General features: G+C 38.6%; 1 protein-coding gene across 3 annotated transcripts in view; it reads left to right on the top strand.

The window, feature by feature from the left end:
* Positions 1-25212, top strand: part of NMU (neuromedin U) — a 53633-nt gene extending 28421 nt beyond the window's left edge. The window contains exons 5-10 of one of the 3 annotated variants that reach the window (XM_075195892.1): positions 7957-7986; positions 8082-8132; positions 13023-13097; positions 20191-20244; positions 21111-21149; positions 24093-25211. In XM_075195892.1, the coding sequence (XP_075051993.1) occupies positions 7957-7986; positions 8082-8132; positions 13023-13097; positions 20191-20244; positions 21111-21146 (246 nt within the window). In that variant the 3' untranslated portion in view covers positions 21147-21149; positions 24093-25211. Of the gene's footprint in view, positions 1-7956; positions 7987-8081; positions 8133-13022; positions 13098-20190; positions 20245-21110; positions 21150-24092 lie in introns of all 3 variants that reach the window. The other 2 variants (XM_075195909.1, XM_075195902.1) reach the window with 2 other exon arrangements.
* Positions 25213-25450: the final 238 nt, after the last annotated feature.

Below are 25450 nucleotides of genomic sequence, written 5' to 3'. Positions count from 1 at the left end.
CAAAAGGACAGTTCTTTATTTTTGCGGGCGCTCAGGAGGTGCTGGTAATTGGGTTCATCCATTAGGTCTTTTTACCATGCCGGTGCATTTAATGTGGATCAGTGTACAGATACTTATGTTATAATAAACACATTCAAACCCACAAAATTTAAGTTCCCATGTTCTCTCACTCTCATGATTAATCGAGAAGAAAAGTTTAATGTAGTGAATGTGTGGACTAGAGCAGTAGTATGCAGGATATTGATGGGAGGTTTCTCCAGCCTGATCTGCAATCCAATCTATAATATAAATGTCTAGTGGCGTGTGTTAGTCTGTCTGTGTGTGGAAAAAATAAAACCAAGCTGCAGCGCCACCTGCTGGGCTGAGTTATACACTGACCTACTAAATTCTTAGTGTGTGTGGGGGAAAAATCAGAAAGGGCTGAAATTTGGTATACTAAGATGTTTTTAATTTGTTCATTTAATTTGTTAATTGTTAAAAGTGTTTATAAAGATTTAAAATATATATATATATATATATTTCTTGAAGGAGAAGTGACAGTTGGGAGTGGTTGGTGGTTGCCGGGGGTGACAGTGGGGAGTGGTTGGTGGTTGAGGCCTGGGCTATGGCCCAAATGCATGACAAGAACCTTTTTAACACCTTAAGTAGCTTGATTTGACTAGAATGCATGAGTATCATGCACGGGTTAACTTGTACAATATAAGCACTGATTTTACAATAAGCAATAAGTATATATTACTTATAAAAAATAATATATAAAATAACAATAAGGATAAATAGCATGTTGTATATTGCATTTACTATCTGTAGGATAAAGTATATTACCTTGTAGAGGAATAACATCCAGGGGTAATTTGATTCAGACGTCAGTTAGATGGCAATGAGGTGTGTGTTTGAGAGGCCCTTCCTTGTATAAGTGCACACAGGTTTGTAGCCCAAATCAGTATCGGCAGTCAGGATTCTAGAAATTGTTAAAAACTTTGGCCTCCATAAATCCATTTTGGGCAAACTGTAGAAAGGGAGATGATTTAATAGGACTTTCCGTGTTAGAAAAATAACTCTAGGCTAGGCTTGTAATTATGCTAGACTTGTAATACACCGAAAAATAATAAAGAACCCCCGATAGCAGCTAATTGACGACAAGGGTCTTTTGCATTATATTAATGCCAACATTTGTGAGTCCTCCCCATGGAAAACACTAAACAAATGAGTTGTGTTTGGGGAATTTCATGAAGAAAGCTGCTACACCCTAAAAAGAACATTGCTGCTAATCTTGAGTTTGCTGAAGACCACATGGGTGATTCAGAATATTATTGGAAGGATATTATTGGAAGAATGTTCTGTTGACATATGAGTTGAAAGTATAAATTTGGATTGCTTTAATTAGGAAATATTTGTTTTGAGGACCATTATATATTTTATCAGCAATATCAGGGTATCATTCATTAGCTGAAAATCATGTAGCTCAACATTCATACAGCACAACATTCCTAAACACACAAAAAATCTAGGACAGATCAACAATGACCTCACCTTTAATAAGCCAGAATATCAATAGCCTCACTTTCACTCAATAAGAGAGAATATCAATGGCCTCATCTCCAGCTAGTGGGGTGGTGGCAAAGAACACGCTGACATGAAAACATTATGTGAAACATAAAAAATGTTTGTGTCGCAGAGTTCTAAGCACAGGATCATGTGATCAGCAGCGAAGATCCCTCATGCTTAGCCTGTCAGTTTTTCTGTCAACAGGGAAGATGGAGGACGCTGTGTCAGTAGCTGCTACTGATAATTGCACTTTATCTCATCTATCCACTTCTATGAAGAGTGTTAAAGCTGTAAAGTGCACAATACCATAAGGAGGAGATTCCACTTCCTCAGAAGAGGCTCCCCCTATTAAAAACCACTGAGCTACCATCAGGGACCCCTGGAGTTCTCACTTTCATCTAACTCAGAGCCAGTTACAGAATGAAATATCACATAACCTCAGCCCTATGTTAATGAGGATATATTAATGAGGATATATTAATGAGGCATCCACAGCAGGTTCCGATAAGTAAAGGTGTGCGAAGCTCATTCGAGCAAAGCCACATTTCCTGATATGGTCCATAGCAGGCATGCACTCCCAGAAATTGATACATCTGCCCAGTTGTTAAAGCCGTAAGGCAGCCAGTCCAGGTGCTACTCTGTAATTTTTTCTCCATTGCTACCTGAGTGGGAAATGATACATACTCCTTTCAGGAGGAGGATTTTATACATTTCCCCAGACAGTTGTTGGACCGGGAGCCAGAAATAGTTGCCAGATCCTTGGCATCCACTGACAGAGGTAAAATTAGCAACCTACGTCCTATGCTATGGCCCTTTCCACCATATCAATTTATTAGAACTGAGAGCTGCCAGGTTGGCTCTATGTGTTTTAGTCCCAACTCAGCTTCAAGCAGTTTCTGTCCTATTTAAATTGGACAACAAAACATCTTTGTTTTACTTAAACCTAACAAGGGACACAAAGTCCAGAATCTTTTGCAGCCAAAGAGCTCTGGAAGTGGGCTTTCCCAAGACATCCAATTAGCGCAACCAAATACTTACCAGGAGGCTAGAACAAGTTAGCAGATTCCTTGTCTCAATAGAGAGTATTTCTGAGTTTTGTCTCTCTAACAGCCTGAACCTGTCAGAAAATTATGTAGGCCAATGGTACCCAGAGCCCTCAAGTTTTGTGTCAAGTTTGTCATCCTCAGGACCATGGAGGATGGATGTATTGTCATTCCAATGGATGGGCTTATTTCTTCCTTATCCATTTCCTCCTCTGTACCTCCTCTTGAAGGTTCTCCATAAAATCGGGTCAGACCAAGTCAAAAATAAATGAATACAAAAAAATATATATACATATATATAGAATATTGGTATATCCTCTCAGAGGTCCAAGTTACCCTTGGGTTTCCCTTTTGAATATTTCCAGTGCAAAAGCTGCCCCAGTCCATGTGGATGGTGGTACCGCTGGGATGATAACAAAGGAGACATTAGTTTCTCTTACTCAGAGTTGGTTAGAAGATTCCCTCAAGCCATGTACTAGATCCAAATACCTCCAAATTTTTCATGAATTCAGTGTTTAGCTGTAAAAACACTGCAGACACCCTCACCATTCTAGTGAGGTCAGATCAGCCCTCGATTTCATGGCTAAAATTGTTTTATGAGGGATAGGCAATGTCCACCCTCAGATAATACAGCATACTATTTCCTAACTTGGCAATAGGATAACTATACATGAGCAGGGCCGGACTGGCCATCTGGCACTTCTGGCAAATGCCAGAAGGGCCGATGGCAGTATGGGCCGGTCCGGCTCCCTGTGATACCCCGATTAAATAAAAAAAAAAATATTTTTTTTTTTGTGTGTGCAGCCGTCATGACGTGTGACGTCATGACGGCTCTGTGCGCCGGCCCGGCTCCCGCGTAGGATGAGCTGCAGTGGAGGCAGCTGTCAGTGTTGAGGTAAGTGTAAAGAATATGTGTGCAGGGAGCAGCGGGAGACAAACGGAATATGTGTGCAGGGGGGGGGAGACAAACGGAATATGTGTGCAGGGAGGGGGGGAGACAAACGGAATATGTGTGCAGGGAGGGGGGGAGACAAACGGAATATGTGTGCAGGGAGGGGGGGAGACAAACGGAATATGTGTGCAGGGAGGGAGGGAGGGGGGGGAGACAAACGGAATATGTGTGGAGAGGGGGAGACAAACGGAATATGTGTGCAGGGAGGGGGGAGACAAAAGGAATATGTGTGCAGGGGGGGGAGGGGGCAATAAATGTCTGCGGGGGGGAGAGGGGCAATAAATGTCTGCAGGGGGGGAGAGGGGCAATAAATGTCTGCAGGGGGATGGGGGGGTGAGTGAAAGTGCAGGCGGAAGGGGGGGATGAGTGAAAATGTCTGCAGGGGGGTGTGAGTGAAAATGTCTGCAGGGGGAAGGGGGGGTGAGTGAAAATGTCTGCAGGGGGAAGGGGGGGTGAGTGAAAATGTCTGCAGGGGAAGAGGGGGTGAGTGAAAATGTCTGCAGGGGGAAGAGGGGGTGACTGAAAATGTCTGCAGGGGAAGAGGGGGTGATTGAAAATGTCTGCAGTGGAAGAGGGGGTGATTGAAAATGTCTGCAGGGGAAGAGGGGGTGATTGAAAATGTCTGCAGGGGGAAGAGGGGGTGATTGAAAATGTCTGCAAGGGGGGGCAATGGCTGTAGGAGGGGGAAAATAAAAATGGCCAATGTGTGTGGGAACAGTATATGACTATAATGTGTGTGGGGGACAGTTTATGACTATAATGTGTGCTATTAAGTGAATGTGGGGCTGTTTGGGGAAAATGAGGTCTAATTATGAAATGTGATTATGAATTATTTAATGCCTGGGATGTTTGTGGGAAATGGTCATTTTTATTAAACATAAATGCTATTTAATTTCTTGCTGAGGTTGTTTGGAGGGAGGGAAATAGATTTATTTATTAAATGGGAATACTATTATTTTAATGTTGGGACTGGCGTGAGGCCTAATTTTATAACGTGGGTGCTATATTGAGTTAACATTGGTGCTGTTTGGAGTTTTCTAACTTTCATGTACCCATTTTTTTTTTCCAAATAGGGCCCCCAACATTCCAGGATCCAGACAAGCAGCAACTGATCTAAAGACACCAGCAGCCACAAGTGGTGACAATGACAAGACAGGTAAGAGAGACCAGGACAGTCTGCCAACTGTCCTGAATTTGGTGGGTGACTGTCCCGCTTAGTCAGGATTTGGTCTGATTGCAAGGACAGTTGGGAGCTATGTCCTACTTCACATTGTACTGCTTGTGAAGGCAGAACTGTGTTCACCTAATAGTGCTCACAGTATTGCCTATGTATTTGTTGAAAATGTATCTAATAACCATATTACATCATAGGAGCCCCCTGTCTTAAGTGCCTAGGACCCCTTGAGACTAAGTCCAGCTCTGGTTAGCAGGAGGGAGCGGATAGCTACTCCCAGTCCCTGGATAGGACACAGCCTGCAGAGCAAGCCGAGGAGCTCTAAGTCTCATGAGATTTATTAATCTTGTGAGACTGAGAGTTTCCCTGCTCACTCTACAGGAAGTTCCCATCCTGATGGATGTCAGCAGAATCAGAAGCATAGATAAGTGCAGTGGACTGGGGGTGTTGTAATGTGCTTCTGTGGTGGAGGGGTGGCATGATAGGGAGGGCCTGATAAATGTAATGTTTTATTATAATGTATGTAATGTATGTATCAATGCCCCATCTTGACCACGCCCCCTACATAATGTGGCCACGCCCTTAGCGGCACCCAGTTTTTTTCATGCTCATCAACAGAGATGGGCCTGTATGCTTGAAATGCCAGGGCTGATTTTTAGTCCCAGTCCGGCCCTGTACATGAGGCTAATAAAAGTCACTTCCCAGGCCAATAGTACCCAAGTACATGGGATATTGACATTTTACTGTCATCCCTAAAGTCCCTCGACAACCTCACCTTGACTATAAATCTACTCCGTATTAAACTGGCCTCTTTATTGGCTTTAGCACTGTCTGCCAGAGGTGCTGAATTGTCCCTTATACATATTATGGACCCATGGATTTGTATTGTGTCTTATTTATACGGTGCCACAAAAGGTCAACAGAGCCGTACATGAAATTTACAGTAGTATACAATGGGTCGAACAGACCCCTGGTGACTACCATATTGTTCTCAAAGCTATAACAAATAAATGTAAGCTGAAAAAGCCAGTTGACTTGAATTTGACCTTGTTACAGATCCTGTTGAACTGCTTGTGCATGTTTAGCCTCCTATTTACAGTTCATAGCCTCACACAGGCATGAATTCTGGGATTGATACTTTCCAATTTAAAGTTCATACAGGGGAGGGGCCTACCAGGTAGCTACTATAGGAACTACTAAGGCTGTGGGGAAAGCTGTCTTCTTATGAATTATATTGCATGCAGCCTATTGGTCTTCCACCTCTACATTCATTAAACACTACTGGAGACCAACCGACGCAGACTGTAGTTCCTCAGAGCAACCACCTTGTACTGGCTATTCCACCCACTTGCTGTTGCTTGACTACATTTTATTTCTGTTCTAGGCTTATTGCCATCTTAAGTCTTCCAGAAAATCTGACTGGATAATACACAAGGGATTTTGGCAATTCGTTCTGCTGATCACATGACCCCGTTCTTAGAACTCTGAAACATTAAAACAAATGTTTATGTTTCACATCATTTTTTCATGTCGGCGTTCTTTGGGAGGCTGTCACTACCCAGTAGCTGTTGCTAGGTAACAATCCCTTGTTCCCTAGAACACATAGGGGTATATTTACTAAGCTGCGGGTTTGAAAAAGTGGGGATGCTGCCTATAGCAACCAATCAGATTCTAGCATTCATTTATTTAGTACTTTCTACAAAATGACAGCTGGAATCTGATTGGTTGCTATAGGCAACATCCCCACTTTTTTAAACCCGCAGCTTAGTAAATCTAGCCCATAGAATTTGCAGATCGTAGATTCCTGCAAACTCCCAATGACTTCACCTTAACTCCTGAACGGTCATTACATGACAAACAGTTAATGCAAGATACAACAGAAATAAAAATTAAGGCAGTTCTGTAAAGAGGAATGGAACAAAATAGCCAAGCAAATGTATGGGATTTATCATGTGGCAACATTTGGTAGCAAAATAAGGTTCCACTAGTTACTAATACCCCTTTCACACTGCCGAAAAGACCTGGGCGAGCCACGACGACCCGGGTCTAGGCTTAGTGTGAAAGAGGGTCCCTGCATCTTTCCAGGGTCGGATGACCCGGGAATTAGACCCGGGTCTTTTGGAGGGTTATTCCCGGGTCTGACCTGGGTAGCCTGCAATGTGTATGGTGAGATCCGGGTTTTTCAACCCGGGTCTCACCGACACCATTGAAAAACATCACAAGAAGAGCAAATCAGAGTTTCTTTTGTGATGTTGCCAGGGAGACATGGGCAGACGCGTGTTCAGTGTTAACACGGTCTACCCGGGTATGTGGTAGGGTGGGAGGATCTGTTCCCCGACAATATCCCGGGTTCATATACCGGGATATTGCCTGAATATTTTTGAGGAAGACAGGTTTTTGTGTATTAGTTGTTCAGTCAAATTCTTATTTTTTATTATTAGTAGTAGTAGTAGTAGTGTAAAGGACCAACTTTTCTTATTCGCTGTTACTACGACTTAGATGAAGATAAGATCACTTTTAGGTCAAATTGAGAAAGAAATACAGGGTTAACAAACTTTCTTTCAGAACAACACAGCCATTATCTAGCTGTTTCATTTAATGTAATCACAACATGTTCTAAACACCCAGCATCAGTGGATGTTTTAATTCTCAGAATTATTGGTAAAGTTTTGGGTGGATGCTGGGCCCACTTTCCTACGCAATTCAAACGTTTTCCCTTAGACACTAATATGTATCGTGGGATGAGACAAACCATAATACTAACAGAGAGTTAGAGACATTTCTGAAAACTGTTCCAGAGATAACTGTGGAGTAAAAGTTGTGTTGACATTTACTTTCATTTACTAAAAAAAACCTTGACATTGAATATTAGAATCTATACTCCAATATATTTATCTTGTAAAATATAGCTAGTCTTTGGTCTGGTTTTGGGACCATACACACAGCTAGCTAGCCAATATCGCTAGTTGTGTGGCCAACTTAATGGTTAGATTTATCGAACGTTCTAAAAAGAAAAAGAGGTGTTGCCCAGAGCAACCAATGAGATTCTAACTATTATTTATCTAGTACATTCTATAAAATGATAGTTAGAATCTGATTGGTTGCTACAGGCTTCACCTCCATTTTTCCTTTTTAAAAAGTTTGATAAATGCTAACAGGTTACTCTACATGGAATGTGAAATAGTTAACACATGAACCACGAAACAATTTTTTTAATAGAAAATGTTTTTTTCTCACAGGGTTCAGACGAAAAAGACGACTCTAAAAGGGTAAGTATTGCTAACCTCACAACATTTGTGAAAATTTCTTTACCTCATGAGCTTTTTGTGAAGTAAAATAGCGTCTTAATTTCTTTTCTGCGCAGTTCTTATTTCATTATTCTAAGAGTCATGACTCAGGAAACTCAGACATCACGGTAAGTTGCAGTTTCTGAGAGAGAACAACATCCAAACCATAGCTCATAGCTAAGAAGCCTCCATTGCTGAATACATATTGTATATTAATATTACTAGTATCACCGTACCATGTAGACTTCTGGAAAAGTGAGCAAAGCAATACTGCCCTGCTTATATTCCTGCTTTACAGGATAATCATTGTAATGGGGCAAATGCATGTGTGCCTGTGTTTGTATTCAGCCACACAGCATGATCTGTGCTTTATAAAAGAAACGGAGCAGTTAATTTCACCTGGAAAGAAAATGTGTTCAAGGTCAATGGTATATTAGGATAAAATTATAGATTGAGAATACATAGTGACAACTGCAACTGCCATGTGTGTTGTAGAGATTTGTATAACGCTGTTTAAGCTATAAGTATTACTTTCTTTTTTTAGGGTTGATGATTATAGTTGTGCTATACAAAGTATATCTGAATTATTAAAACTTGAGTTTCACAGTGGAATATGACTGTAACTAAACTGGCCGACAGCGTGCATAGTACTGGGGGGGGAGAGTACATGGACGGAGAACTGAAAAATAATGGTGGGGAGAGTGTGTTTTAGGTCAAGGAGAAAACTATTTTAACCTATTAAATTAAGTAGGGGATGACTCTACATAAACTTTTTTTTTTTTTTTTTTTAACTCTTTATTTGTTACAAGAGGAAACAGCATAGAAAAGAGCAAACAACAAGTAAAAACCAACTGTGTTAAGACAACAAGATATCTCCTCTTATTTTAATTTTTTATAGTAGAAGGAAGGGGTAGGAAAGAGACAGGAAACAAAACGGGTTAAGGGAGGAGGATCGGGGGGGGAGGGTTGGGAAGGACAGTACATAGACTATTTTTATCAAATTCATAGTATATATTATCCGCAACTGGCGGTAGTCAATGTAGCGAAGAATTGATTACCTACAACAATTGTTGGTTGTCATTTTTTGAACAAGTCTGTATTTCCTGTATGTCTGGAAGTAGAGCACTCGCGATTAACATGTCAGCGTAATTGTTGTGGGTAATCACTTATTCGCACTCGTACCCCTCACTGGGCAACACAGACTTTAGCATTGCACCCTCCTAGTGCTGGGGCCATAGACTCTACTCCGACCAGGGCTTCATCTGTGTAGAGTTTGCCTGCTGTCTCTGTGTTCACCTGGGCCTCCTCCAGGTGCCCCTCTTCCAGCCTGCCAACCCAAAAAGACATCGATAAGCTAATTTTTTTCTGGCACCCTTTTAGTTATTTTAGATTGTAAGCTCCAATGGGACAGGGACTAATGTGAAAAATTAAACACCCTCTGTATAGCGCTGCATGATATGCAGACACTATATAAAAAACTATATAGATGATGTATAAAAGGGAAATTAATTGATAAAGTCTTTTAGTAGAGAAGAAATTAAAAAAACGTGCTTTCAGACAACATAATAGGTCATTTGGTCTGGAGCACTGTTCACTCTAAGATGTTCTCTATTTTAGTATAGAGATTGAAAGCAAAGAGCGTTACATCTTAGCTGACAGAGAGCAGGGTATTGTGGGTGGCGGCCTGGTTATCAGTGTTGTCAGAACACACACATGCACAGTCTCAGCAATATATGTGAGTAAGCCCTTAATGTTTTTCATTGTCAGCAGAAAATAGAAAATACTAAGGGTCAGTTATGTCCGGAATGAGAGGAAAACTGCAGGGTGAATTCTCTTCTGTTATGTCACACAACTACTTTTGCACAGTTGCAACTGAGTTCATGTGGAAGAACATGGAATTGTGGGCCAACGAGGTGGTGCCTGCATGGCTGCAAATGTTTGCACTGTCTGCTTGAATGAGTTAGCTGGATATGGGGTTTTCTTGTGAAGTACAAAATAGGTGCATCCGCATGGAAAACTCAGATTTTGTTTTGTAGGTCAGTATTATTTAAATTAAATAAAGGGGTGGAGGGAGTGTGTTTACAGGGGCAGTACTTGCTTTTCACCCCTCAAAAGGACTGTTAGATCTCATGACCTTTAATCATAGTTGCTTACTCTCCCGCAGTGTTTGGGAGACTCTCGAATTTGTAAGAGGTCTCCAGGATTCCCAATAGAGCAGTGTTACCACTTCTCTTATGAAGTGGGTTGGGGTGGGGCCTAATGACATGATTCACAGCGAATCGCATCATCCTCTAAGCTGTTTGGCTGTCAACATTTCTGGGAAATGGGTGGTCTTGGACCTCGTCGTCAATGGAACTTCGGCCTCTCTGTGAGATCTTCAACAAAAGTTTAAACCTTTCCAGCTGCTTTTCTTTGAATTGTTCCAGGTCGTCACTTGGCTATCTCCTTGCCCCATCCTGAAGCCTTACAGGCCCTCTCCTTGTTCGAACGCCTGTGTCTACATTTCCCACTTACTAAAGAGATTATCTCCATTATATATGACTGGCTGATAGAGTCCACCTTCATTGCGCAAGGATGCAGTTTAGGTTCCACATGTACTCAAAAGAACCAGTGCCTGCTCGAACTATGGCCACTTTAGATTGTCATCTCATTCAGTGCATACGTCCTGTAAGCATCTGTCTCTGCGCTAAATTTGCAGAGAGTCAATCTAAACTTTGTGGCTAAGATTATTGGTATGAGGCAGGTGCTGGAGAGAGGTTATGAGGTGAGATAAAGAGTGGTTGTTTGATATAATGGCATTAAATGTGTGGAGATGGGAACATAAGTTCACTATAGGAAAAACTATATCATACAGAATTATTTTGGTGATGTCAAGTTTTTGCCTGTCACTATCTATTTTGTACAACAAGATAAATGTGTCATATGTCTGTACAAGACAGCACTGCCAGCAGCTCCCGGAATATATCATTGTTTGTATTTGTTGTCATCGGCACCTTCTAGGTACAAACACTATTAAATATTAATGCAGCTTGGAATTAATAAATCATGGCTGGATTTCTAGCTGTTTTTGATTTTTAGGCTGTCTATATAATTTCTAATTCTGTGGCTGAAACTTTACAGAGTGACATAGAGCAGTGTGAAAAGCTATTTATATATAAGATCATCAAACTGATAAGTTTCCCCATAACTATATTTTGTAGTCTGTTGAAATGGCCAAGGATTTACTCTACTCTCCCACACTAAGGGCTAAAAGTACATAAAGTGTGATTTTCACAAATCGCTGATATTCCGGCAAATCTAAAGCGGCAATATGATTAAGGCAAAACTTGCTTTTAATCACATTACCGCTTTAAATTTAGCCGTCAATGTCACCGAATATCAGCGATTTGTCAAAATCGCACTTTAGTACACTCCAAGATTGCACTTTACATTTAGCAATATGTTTGATAAACGCTTACTATTTAGATGATATTAAGTTATTACACCTGGAATACTTTTTTATTGCATTTTGGCAACTATATTACCAATGCTTAAGCTCAGTAACTTTAGCATTCATAAAAAAAAACATACAAAAATGGTCCTGCTTTTTATGAACATGAGTTTGTTACATAAATAAAAGTTGTCTTCTACTCATTAGTTAATATATTTAATTTGCAATATTGTGACTGATAATGATACCTGGTTGTGCTGTCATAGTAACAATTGGTAGAACTATCACATTTGGCTAAGTATCCCTTATTCATTTAAACTTTTTCTCTCAATATAATAATATTACTGTATTTCAAGTGAAAAATATTTGTATTTCCTTATTTAATACATTGATGCACATGTGCATATTGCAAACTTATGTACATTGTGCAGTATTTCAATATACATGGAGCTTGGCGTGGTTGAAATTGATTCAAGTTATTTTGGTTGGCTTAAAACTCATTTTGGGCCCTTTGAAACTACTTTAAATATACCCAACATTTGCATACTCCCAATAAATCATATACATTTCCTGTCCTGCAAAACAATCTCATTTTTGTGATTTGGTTGCTGTCTACTGCACAGTAAAGTACAAGGCCTCCCATCTACCTGTTATTTCGCAAAGGCTATCTCTATCCACAAATCCATTAAATGTCTGGTAAATATAATTACATCATCTGCAAATATTGTGACGTAACTGTGGCACCTGGCTGGTTTCTTGCACTACACCACTATTTTGTATGTGACCCCCTCTGATTTAGTCATATGACTATATAAAGGATGAAAGCCATGGGGTGAGAGCTTTTATTCAGGTTCTTCGGATAGCCTTGCGGTTTACATTATGATTGTTAGGGATTGCTAAAGTCATCACATATGTAAGTACTGATTAGCATTTATGATAAGAGTGATGAGGAATATGAGTTTACATATAAGTTAATGTTATTTCCAAAGATTAAATTTATTTTATTTTTTTAAAAGCTGCAATTATCATGAATAAACACATTTTATTGGTTGCGCTGAACAGAAGATTCACAGAAAAGTTGAGCAATATGAACTTTTTCCAAAAAAATCCCCCATATCTCATTTAAAGAGTGCACAGCTTAAAGGTTGCTGAACCCAACTCATTTCTATAGATACATATTTTTTATTATTACTCTGTAATTGAGAGAGCACTTTATCTGAATTCCTGGAGGGCTCTTAATGTAAGTATGAGCATTGAAATAGACAACATACTAGATTCTGACACATCGTTACATTAAGTAACTGCTGAAAAGTAACGGAGGGGTACGAGAATATTGTGATACATTAGGAAAAATAACATCAGAAATTAATTATTTTATCTTGAAAGACCTGTTTATTGCAACCATGTGTGGAAGATAAAAACATATGAACGTTTTCATATCTCTTGCTCAGTCTGTTGGTTGTGTCTTGTGTAAGGGGACATGTTCCGTGTTTTGTTTGGTGTGTTCTGTCCATGTAACAGTGAAGAAGACGTTCTGTGCACCCAGATGTCCATTGTTGCTCATTTGTCTGTCTTCATGTCCTCTCAGTCGTCTGTCCTGCATCCTTTGCTGCAACTCGTTCCTCAGCTTCATGACAGAAGGATGAAGAGATTCAAACCTGAAGTATGTAACTTTGAATTTTTGCATTGTCACATTGTTTGCCATGAATTATTTTGTTTTACCTTTTTATGGTCTTCTAAGCGTAACAATGAGAATTTTTTTTAATGACATTGCATAGATTACAAAACTGATGTACCTACCGTGAGATCATTTTAATTTCTATCATGCTAAATCTTTATTAAAAAATACACGCACAACCTCCTGATGCCACACCATGTGACCTGGAAATCAAATGACACAAATTGTATGAACTTAAATAAATAATAAATGCAATCGGTATAAAATATAAACATTTTTTATATTCCCTTGGACAGCTGCTCCCGCTGCTGTACAAGGGAAGAATTACCGCCCTACACAACAAACAATGCAAAAAGAGGGAAAAAAGCACTAGAGCGATGAAAACAGTCTAGAGCCACAATTTGGGGTGCTACAGACTGTTCTCCTGGATGTACTGCTTTTTTCTTTAAATCTTTATTCACATTGAGGGATCAGTGCTATGGATACTGTAAGTATTGAGGATAATATGGTAATATCAGTACAATGTCAGACTAAGCAGGTATACTAGGATAATGTCATATAAACCATGCACATATTTGTTTTTTGCTCATGAGTGTTCGCACAGTGATTACATCTGTTTACACTTACAAGGTAACGGTGAGCATAACTGTAAATGATCTTGAAGCCATTATGTGTGCTCTACCTGTACACACCCCATTCACTCGTGGTGAAGCATGTCTAAGCGCTCCGTAACTATGTTCCAATGGCTTGACTTATTTAGTAGATTTCCCAAGGCCACATCTTTCTGTTGGACATATCTTTGTGCTAGATTGCAAGGTGCACAAATCTTACTATAAAACATCAATGTGCTGCAGTACTTCTATGTGCACATTAGCTCCACGTTGTTACAACCAACTCTAAATAAGACCCAATGACTTATGTCTCAGCACCTTCATTCTCTTCAGCTACTTCTCCCTTCTTTCTTGCAGTTAATTCCCCAAGTTAAGATATATACAGAATATATATATATATATATATATATATATATATATATATATATACAGTCAAGTCCATAAATATTGGGACATCGACACAATTCTCATATTTTGGGCTCTTTTTACCACCACAATGGATTTGAAATGAAACTAAGATGAGCTTTAACTGCAGACTTTCAGATTTAATTTGAGGGTATTTACGTCCAAATCAGGTGAATAGTGTAGGAATTATAACGGTTTCTATATGTGCCTCCCACTTTTTAAGGGACCAAAAGTAATGGGACAATCGACTCAAAACCTATTTCATGGACATGTGTGGGCTATTCCCTCGTTATTTCATCATCAATTAAGCAGGTAAAAGGTCTGGAGTTGATTCTAGGTGTGACATTTGCATTTGGAATCTGTTGCTGTCGACTCTCAATATGAGATCCAAAGAGCTGTCACTATCAGTGAAGCAAGCCATCATTAGGCTGAAAAATCAAAACAAACCCATCAGAGAGATGGCAAAAACATTAGGTGTGGCCAAATCTACTGTTTGGAACATTCTTAAAAAGAAAGAACGCACCAGAGAGCTCAGCAACACCAAAAGACCCGGAAGACCACGGAAAACAACTGTGGTGGATGACAGAAGAATTTTTTCCCTGGTGAAGAAAAACCCCTTCACAACAGTTGGCCAAATCAAGAACACTCTCCAGGAGGTAGGTGTATATGTGTCAAAGTCAACAATCAAGAGAAGACATCACAAGAGTGAATATAGAGGGTTTACCACAAGATGTAAACCATTTTTGAGCCACAAAAACAGGAAGACCAGATTAGAGTTTGGCAAACAACATCTAAAAAGCCACTACAGTTCTGGAACAACATCCTATGGACAGATGAGACAAAGATCAACTTGTACCAGAGTGATGGGAAGAGAAGAGTATGTAGAAGGAAAGGAACTGCTCATGATCCAAAACATACCACCTCATCAGTGAAGCATGGTGGTGGTAGTGTCATGTCGTGGGCATGTATGGCTTCCAATGGAACTGGTTCCCTTGTATTCATTGATGATGTGACTGCTGACAAAAGCAGCAGGATGAGTTCTGAAGTGTTTCGGGAAATATTATCTGCTCATATTCAATCAAATGCTTCAGAACTCATTGGACGGCACTTCACAGTGCAGATGGACAATGACCCGAAGCATACTGCAAAAGCAACCAAAGAGTTTTTTAAGGCTAATAAGTGGAGTGTTATGCAATGGCCAAGTCAATCACCTGACCTGAATCCGATTGAGCATGCAAAACTGAAGGGAAAATGCCCCAAGAACAAGCAGGAACTGAAGACATTTGCAGTAGAGGCCTGGCAGAGCATCACCAGGGATGAAACCCAGCGTCTGGTGATGTCTATGCCTTCCAGACTTCAGGCTGTAATTGACTGCAAAGGATTTACAACAAAGTATTAAAAAGTGAAAGTTTGATGTAGGATTGTTTGGTTTGTCCCATTACTTTGGGTCCCTTAAAAAGTGGGAGGCACATATAGAAACCGTTGTAATTCCTACACCTGATTTGGATGTAAATACCCTCAAATTAAAGCTAAAAGTCTGCAGTTAAAGCACATCTTGTTTGTTTCATTTCGAATCCATTGTGGAGGTGTCAAGAGGCCAAAATATGAGAATTGTGTTGATGTCCCCATATTTATGGACTTGACTGTATATGTATATATATATATATATATATATATATATATATATATACATACATATATATTTAACAGAACAATAAAACTATGGCGCTCAATAAGTTTGTCACTCTAAGGGGCATATTCAATTGTCGGCGTGGTTGCCGAAAATCCCGCGGTCCACGCATGATTACCGTTATTACGGTAATCGTGCACGGAAAATCAGTTAATACGGTAAAATCCTCGCTGGATTTCAGCTCGCAGCTTCCTTTCAGCTAGATTTTACCGTATTAACTATAATAGTTTTAACGCCGCGGAACTTTGGGACAATTGAATATGCCCCTAAATGGCTAAATATAAAAGATACATCAATAACAGTAAACATATGCTCACATCTGCAGGACAATACAAAGCATGGTCCCTCTGTGGACACAGTGTGAAGAATAAGGCCTATCAGCATCTATAATTCAGCGCAGTTTTCCTATGCTAGCAGTATACATATCCATACTCCCGGCTTGTGGTCAGGAGCTCACGACTTGCTGCATGCAGTAACCCACTACAGAAACAACACCCCACTAGTTTTGCCAGGATGGATTAATCAGGGAGTTTCATAAAAGTCCAAAAGTCTTCAGTATGTTTAATCCCGGGAGGGTTCCTAATAAGTAAAAGTCAGTTAGCAATCTAAAGTGGGGAATTCAATTAAATTGTTCCTCTGAACATTGCGACTGCACACTTTTTCCGTTACTACAGTAGAAATCTCAGCTCATTTTTCCTTTGCTTCTTTATGGAACGTGAGGAAACATGAGAGGAGATATCTGTCAAAATCTCCGCAGCAAAGTGTCTCCGGAATGTCCGGGAGGCTCTACGCGGCTGACTGAATTCCCCCAAAGTGTTTCAAATGTATCAAGTTAAAAGTAAAACATATATAGAACAAACACATATATTATCATGATCGACTAGTAAGTAACTAAACCATTATGCAAGTAGAAATGTGATATAACATTGATGCACTTACAATGGTATCCAATTATTTTTATAGACCCAGTGATTGAATTAGTATAATTGTGTTTCCATAGGATAAAACATAACAACATATAAACCTAATGATTAAAGTTGATTTGTATGGATGTGAACAAATACAGATTTTAAAAAATGTTAGCAGAAGATTGCAATAACTTTGTTACATTCATATAATAGTATCCAATCACTATTTTATACAGTCAGTAATTACATTCATATCAATGAGTTTCCATAACATAAAACATAATGACATATAAAACTATATTATAGATAGCTAAATATTAATTAAAGTTGATTTGTGTAGATTTGAACAAATAATTATTTAAAGCTGTATTACAAACTAGGAAAATATGTCCTTTAGTGGCCTCTTCCCATGGACAGAGCTAATCGGCGAATTAATTTTGTTAACTAAATGTACGGCTTAACGGCCGCAAAGAAGGGGTATGTGAGGACCAATCACAAACCGCATCCTCTCTTGATTGTAGCTTGTGATTGGTTTTACTGCTCACCCTCTGGTTGGGGGGAGGTGTCAATTTAGTAAAATATTTTTCTAGACGGTAATGCAGCTTACAAAAGGGACAGTAGATAGGCACTTAGCTCTCTTCCTCTCTTTTCGAAGATATTTGGGTATTTTTGAAAGAAAATATAGACTCGTTATACTACATTTATTTTTTATTTTTTTAAAACTCATAATATTAATATATTATACCCATGTTTATCAATTTTATATGCATTTTCAAATACATAAATACATAAGCTTTAGTGCTTCCTATATCATAGGATGTACCCTTATTCAGCATCAGAGTACCACACAGTTTTGTCTGTGCCATTGAAACAATAAATCGTATCTAATACATGTCTCTCTTAAAGTCACCTTTTTTCACTACATAAAATGCATAACTGTTCTACGCCAGTTTTGGCTGTCACACATGACTTTGCATTAGGGATCATTTACTAACCTTGCATTTAGGTGAAAAATTTGCACTGAACCACAACAACCAATCAGCTTTAATCTGTCTAGTGCAAGCAGGGCCGTAACTAGGGCTGTGCGATAGGGGGCGACCCCCCAGGGCGCAACGCTGAAGGAGGGCGCAGTTTAGGAATGTTTTAGGTTCATTTGGTTAAAATGAAGGGATAGGGGGGCGGCATTTGTCTTTCTCGCCCCAGGCGCTAGAATTCTAAGTTACGGCTCTGAGTGCAAGTAAGGCTGGGTACACACTACAGGTTTTTCAGCCGACTATTGGGTCAATCGAGCGATAAACGGGAGTTCGGGCCAGTATCGCATTAGTGTGTTTACTTAAACGATGAACCACAGTCATTCAAAGTACCAATCGTCCTTTAATTTAATTGTTCAGCAGAACTATAAATCTCGCTCCAGCGTCCATCCAATCCTGCAGTGTGTACAAAATCCCGACCAATTGCTCGACCAACTGACGATAGTCGAAGAGAACAACAGTCTGATTGGTTGCTAGGGCTGTGTGCAAATTTTGCACCTAAATCCAATGTTAGCTAATGAATCCTAATGTTTTGTTATGGCAGAAACTGTATTTACTATACATGTCAATCAAAACCAAAGACGTCTGCTTGAAGGTTAATTTTTTTCCATGTTTATTAAATAAGCACTTAAAAAAGATGTCAATGATTTGATTCTCATTGCATCTGTTTCTATGTTTATGTGTGTTCAATTTTTTGGTTTGTGTTACACCGTCACTTTGTGTATTTGTGCTCCTACATGATGCTTATTTGTTGTGTTTTGATGATCAGAGCTGTATGCTGTCCATTCAGAGAAGGTCAGGATATGGGACATGTTACCAGTCAACTATATGCAAATTAATTCCCAAGCTCTTGCTACTCTCACAAAGTAGGCGGAGCTGTTATATATGTTTACAGATAATTAAATAATTTAAATGGGTAAAGGAGATTAAACAATGTAGCAAGCATTACTGTTGACAAGACTTACAAAGAAATATGGCAGCATGTAATAAACAATATTTGAATAAAATCTTGAGTAAGAACAGTTCTCACTCCTCAACAACAAATCTAAACAATATAGACGTTCAAGCTCATTTTTTGGTGATCAAAAGTGGCCAGTGGCAAAACTACAGTGGGCACAGGCAGAGCGGCCACTATAGGGCCAGGTAGAGAGGCTAGACCGCCCGTCTCTCTCCAAGGACCCTGAGACTGTGACACTGCTCTCAAAAGTGTAGAACAGAGGACTCTTCTGAGCCGGCACATATGCTAGACAGTGAAAACTCAGAAGAGGCCCCCTGTTGAGAGCTGAGCGGGGGGCCCAGGAAGCAAGAGCAGCATTTGTAAACAATTTTGATATTGGGCCCAGCAACACCTGTCCCTGATCTGAGAGTACCTCTTGTTAGTGCAGTGCAGGTGTAACATTTCATGATGATCTTACTAGATAATGGCACGGTGTTACTGAAGTCCATAGATGATCCATCAATACACCTCAGTATAGCAACCAACCTGAATGTGAATGTGATCTGTCTATATGACAGTTATAGTTATATATTATTGTGGTCAAATGAATTTGTTAATAACCATCCTGTACAAAACATATCATGCACTTTAAATACTAATCAGTTCACATTCCCTCTTTCAGAGATTCTATACCCAATAATTTAACTGGTTATGTTCTAAATACATCAATAAATGAATTAGTATCCTACATAAACATAGGAGCCACAGGGACAAATGAAAACCAACAGGAAACTGTTTCCATATGTGTGGACATAGACACTATTTGCTGTAGGAATTATCAAGCCTTCTGAGCACTAAAGACCAACGGAATAAATGAAGTTGAGAATATCTGTGGGGTGGGGATCTGTGTTTGCAATGTGGTCTGTCCCAAATAAGGAAGACCCATCTGGTATACGTGACTTTATGATTAACTAATATGTAGTTTCTCATGTTGGCCTCAGTTACAATTGTTTGACATTCTCAAACGCAGTAAAATAAACCTGCTGGTGTATTCGATTTGTAGTGTTTATAAAACACGACTATATGGGGGAATTTTTTGCTGGATGATATGAGCAAAATTAGGGTAATTGAGCCCTATTTCCAGCCATGATGAGCATTGCAGGAATTGAATAGCACACCAGGCATGCGGCTCATATAAATGAACTGCGAAGCAACTCAAGCTAAATTGAGTTACTCCCTATAAGCAATAGTAAGATAAGTAAACAGAGGTGTTCTATAAGATAACTTACTGTGTAGGCGGGGTTATATGACATAAGCATTACATCAGCACATGGGAGCACTACTGACAACAGCTCTATTCTAAACAGAACTGTTTGCACTTGTAACAAGTAATATTAGTACATTGTATTTTTTACCAACATATCTGTCCACTAGCTCCACACTGACAAACACTGAATACCTGCCTACGATTTACAGTGATTGTTCTTTTATTTCAGGGAATTCTCCAGGGACCAGGAGGTATTTCCAGCAGAGGAGTCTTTCAGTACAGGGTATGACGTACATCTAATTACGTTTAATACAAACAAAATCGTTTTATATTTGTGCAGACTGTTATTCTAGGAAAGTCAATTACTGTTATTTTTCTGTTCTCTAAAGAAGATTTTGTGCTTGTAATAAACGACCACCAACTAGAGATCTAGGACTCACCTGCAGCTTAAGTACCGCAGATGGAGATTGTCAGTGCAGCTGCTAGTTGGGAGCAAAGAGGGGTTTATGTCTGTGACAGGGCCAATGGCATTGTTTCATGGAGGAACGGACAGCTTCCTAAAGCATATTACATCCCTACAGAGTACAACATTTCATCACAGTGCAGAGAGCTGTAACTGGATGGATACTTTATATCAGGGAGAAATAAAGAAGTGCATTTATATAGGATGGAAGGCTTCTTGCAGGCAAGAGATCCACAGTTCTCCATGTCTCTTTCAGAAGAACATTCTAATTCAGCTCTCAGTCACGTCTTACCCTCTCTCTACCCAGATGCTTGTCCTCTTTGTTCCACATCCTCAATTTCTTTGTATTTGTGTGAGGACTTTGGGTTCTCAGATCAATCAGGCAACCAGTTGAATTAAAAACATAACTATATTTCATTACATAGTAACACTCAGACTTAAACTGCTCTACTGTATTAGCCTCTACCACCTCTGATGGGAGACTATTCCACTTATCCGCTTCCCTTTTTTTTAAGTAATGTTTCTTCATATTTCCTCTAGGGATAATATGAATGGATGGGCGCTGTGACATAAAAAAACCTGCTCATTAATAGAATATGTACGATGCTTATCTTACATGTTTAATTACCAGAAGTTTATTGTGTTTTATATATCGCTGATTATCCCATTTATTGTTGTGTTTTTAGCCACGTAATGGAAGGAGATCGGCAGGCTTCCGCTAAGAGGTATCTAGATCAGGTTTTTTATTATAGCGCTTAAGACAATATTTCTTAATGTTACGTGCCCTGACTGACTGTTCTCAATCTATAATAAAATATCATGTTTATTCTCTCATACCTGTTTATTGGCCAAATGTTGCACACTGGATATTATACTGCCGGTTGCTTTTATTAGTCTAATGTTTATTGTCTGCCGATTCAATCTGGACTTTAACTCAGCAATACCAGAAGTATCCTGTAATTACCTGGAGATACTGATTGTATATCTTCACTTTCCTATGTCTTTATTGGCCGCGGCTGTATTGCTATTTTAAAAATAAGATGATAAAAAATGCCCCAGTTAACAGATGATTCTTAAACTTGCAGTCTGTCTACAAGCCAGGATGTAAGGTATCATTACACTTAATACAATGGGCCACTTAAGCTCCTTATTTAGATTAGTGCACAGCAGTCCATACGCCCAGACTCTCTGTCTATATACCAGGCCAGAGTGTGGTGTTCTGTCCGGCTATTTATGGAGATCTGCTAGGAGCAGGTCACAAGGTCTGTCTGGAACCCTAAAATTATATTTCAGATTTCAAATATATTTCAGATATAATAACACTCCTATAATAACACTCCTCCTAGTCTCCACAAAGAATCAGAAAAATAATATTTTGTGCCCTGATATATTCCATTTCTAATATACACAAATTAAGATGTAGGGGCCTGATTCATTAAGGATCTTAACTTAAGAATCTTCTTACTTAAGTCTCATGGGCGAAACCATGGGCCTGATTCATAAAGGATCTTAACTTAAGAAACTTCTTATTTAAGTCTCCTGGACAACCATGTTGCAATGTAAGGGGTACAAATTAGTATTCTGTTTTGCACATAAGTTAAATACACTTTAAGTTTGTACACTGAAATTTAAGGTTGAAAAAACAGTCAGTGCAAAACAGAATAATAATTTGCACCCCTTACATTGCAACATGGTTTTGTCCAGGAGACTTAAATAAGAAGTTTCTTAAGTTAAGTTCTTTAATGAATCAGGCCCTAGAATCAGATCCAAGTGATGGTTTTAGCTTCACTTTCAAGTAAATATGTACGCTACTAGAGAGTGTATCTAACCTACAATTAAACAAAGGACAAGGCTCTATTTTGCAGATTTAAACCCTAAAAAGTGAATGTATTCCTTTTAACAACATTTCCTAACAGACATATTTGGCTTGTTCGGTTTTTCAATTTCTACGAAGGACAGACAAACTTGTAGTCTGTGTAAATGTGCGTGCTGGATGGGGAAATTGTGCAAACAAGCCACAATCGTATATATATATAAAAAATGCACTTAATTATTTACTTATAATAACCCTATGTGTTTTAGTGACATTACCAATTACTTTGCGAATAACAAGTTATTTCTAATGTAATGTTCGAAAGTTCAAAACTGAGAGCCCACAAAGCTAAATATATTGTGACATCATAAACCAACTTATACACAAATGTACTTGTGTACCTGGTAATATGCTTATATACAAAAAAGAGCTTTAATTTTGTAGTACAAGATATTTACTTGAGATTCATGTGGTTGATATGGTGCATTTAGTGGGAGGCCTCAAACCTTTTTTCTTAACATTCTCGGAGGTGGCATTTTGACCAATATAATTTAAACAGTCAGGTTTGATACAGCGACATGTAATATAGACTGTCTCAGTGTCTGTCAGTCTCATTAATAATTTAAAACAAAAATGAGACTGGAACAAGCCATAGAAAATTGTAAAAGTTAATATAAATAAAAGGGGGACCTAGAAGGAACATTTTCACACAGACAGGTTCTATGGGCACAGCTTCAGAATCTGGATTGTGGACATGCACCTAGGTAAGAAATTGACACATTTAAATGCCGACATAGAAGGGCACTGTGAGGGCATATGTTTGCCATTTAGTGAAGGAGACTGACTGACTCTATACTGCAGTGAATTTAGAGCATACGTAATACTACTTTCCTTCCAATTGATGTTAGTGGTACTTGCTTTAAAAGTCCATATGCCACTAAGCTCAGTATCTAAATAGGGGGGAAAATGTAGCAGTTTGACAGTACTAAGGAAACTTAGAAGGGGTTTAATCCAAATAATTTTCAGGCTGTGCTCAATTAGTATTAAACTATAGCCCTCCTTGGTTAATATTTTTTAGGGGTTAAATGTACCTGTTGCAAAAATATCCTTTATGATATGGACAGTTGTTTGCTAAATACACAATATATCTAACCCTTCCTTTACTGCAGAATCTCCATTTTCTGGGGGCACAATCATATCCAATCTCTGTTTATGTCCAGCCACTATCACCGCAACACTTAGTCCACGTCATTGGTTTGTAGCGCAAAATGTTATTCATGCTACCCTGTTCAAGCCCAGTGGCATCGGGTCTGTGATGTATAGTGGGACCGGCAGTAGACATGAGATTGTATATGCCCGCCCTATTCAATATGGGACAGTTAAATATGCCGGAAGATAATGGGCCTGAGTCATTAAGGAAAGTAAGGCAAAAAAAATGAGTAAATGCTCTCCGGGACAAACCATGTTACAATGCAAGTGGTACAAATTAGTTTCTTATTTTGCACATAAGTTAAATACTGCCTGTTTTTCCATGTAGCACACAAATACATGATAGCTTTATTTTTACACAGAAATTTAAAATTGATCTAGGACATGCCCTACCCCAACTATAAATCTGTCCCCACATTTTAAATTCACCTCCCCCTCCAATGCAACTTGGTTTTGCCCAGGTGCAAAGTTACTCCTTTTTTTATGCCCTTCTTAATAAATCATGCCCAATGTAAGCATTATATAGCTTAATGTAAGCATTGGCCAGCTTTAGTAAATGTTTTTATTACAATGTTACTACTGTTTAAAGTCTGAGACAGAAGGCTTCGGTACATTGACATATAATATTCTCATTATTCTGTTACAGGTTGACTGAGGCACTGACCATCCAACTATAAAGACTCCTATACCTTATGTTGTAAACACCTTGTAACAATCTTTCACTATAGAATGTAAAAGACTACTATCATAAATTATTTTTTTGTTTACCACTGCCAAATTTTCCTTAATTTCTTAAATATATTAAAAGCATATTAAAATGATAATATTGTTTTTCAGTGTTCTACTGTGTATGGTGTACAATGACAATGAATGGTGACGGGTGCATGCAGACTAGTCCTACTCTGAAAGCATTGCTAGACACATCTTTCGTCTTGTGTATTAATGCCGTCCACTGAGAGTGGTTTTTAAAGTAGTTTTTTTATTTGTTAGGTTTTTCATTCATTTGTTTAAATTGCTGTATAGAGACATTTATGTCAGTAAGAGTTTAGCACAGATCTTTATTGTAGTGAAATTGAGCTAAATAAAATATACATTTTGTTAAATAAAAAAGCAAGTAGACTTTGCACTCCAGAAATTCCGACACCTTTTTAAATTGAAAATGTTGATTTGATTTGAATCCATGCATTTACAATTGTTTTATGGTTTTTATGTCAAATGTGCCAGCAAATATGGACATCAGTCAGTTATGCTGAAGTGTTTAAAGCAGAACTAAAACATAAAAAAAGAAAACTTTATTTAAAACGACATAAAAAATGTGTATATTTTCTGTCCCAGAATGTGATGACTTGGACCAAGATCCCTGTGTTCTTAAGCTTTAAGGGAACAGATGCTGAGGTGATGAGAGAAATAAGCTAATTCCGTGATTAGAAGTGCTCTGCTTTTTATATCGTGTTTAGTAGGCGTTGAAAACAGGTAACCGTTATTAAACTGGATCCAAGTCAGTGACACAAGTGGGATGGGTTCTCTTATTGAGTATGGCAGCACCCAGTGCTCAGGAATGTAAAATGAATAAATTATTTAAAAATGACAGTAGTGTATAAATGAATAGTGTATCTTATATATAATATAAATAATTCATATTGCACTACAACAATTATCGTTTTTTTGCTGTGCATATAACAGAAATAAATTAAGTAAATATACAGAGTTGGTTTTTTTTCATGATAGTCGTCTTTGTTGTCTAAAAATACATTTCCAAATAACTAATTGTAATGTTTTTTGGTAATGCACTTAAAAAATGTACTAAATATTTAATAAATAAAAATTGATAATTATTAGTGATGTGTAATTGTGTGACCGTTCATTTAATTCATGTTTAATATGTTGGACAAAATGTCTTTTACAAGCAGCTGATAGCTCTATAATAAATGTCCCCCGCAATAATCTGGAGACATGGAGATGGAAACAATGTGTTTTGCTGGACAATAGGGTGTACAGAAACGT

This window comes from Mixophyes fleayi, chromosome 1 (assembly GCF_038048845.1).
Source record: "Mixophyes fleayi isolate aMixFle1 chromosome 1, aMixFle1.hap1, whole genome shotgun sequence".
NCBI classification, from domain to species: Eukaryota; Metazoa; Chordata; class Amphibia; order Anura; family Limnodynastidae; genus Mixophyes; species Mixophyes fleayi.
This window is presented reverse-complemented; position numbering and strand designations above follow the sequence as displayed.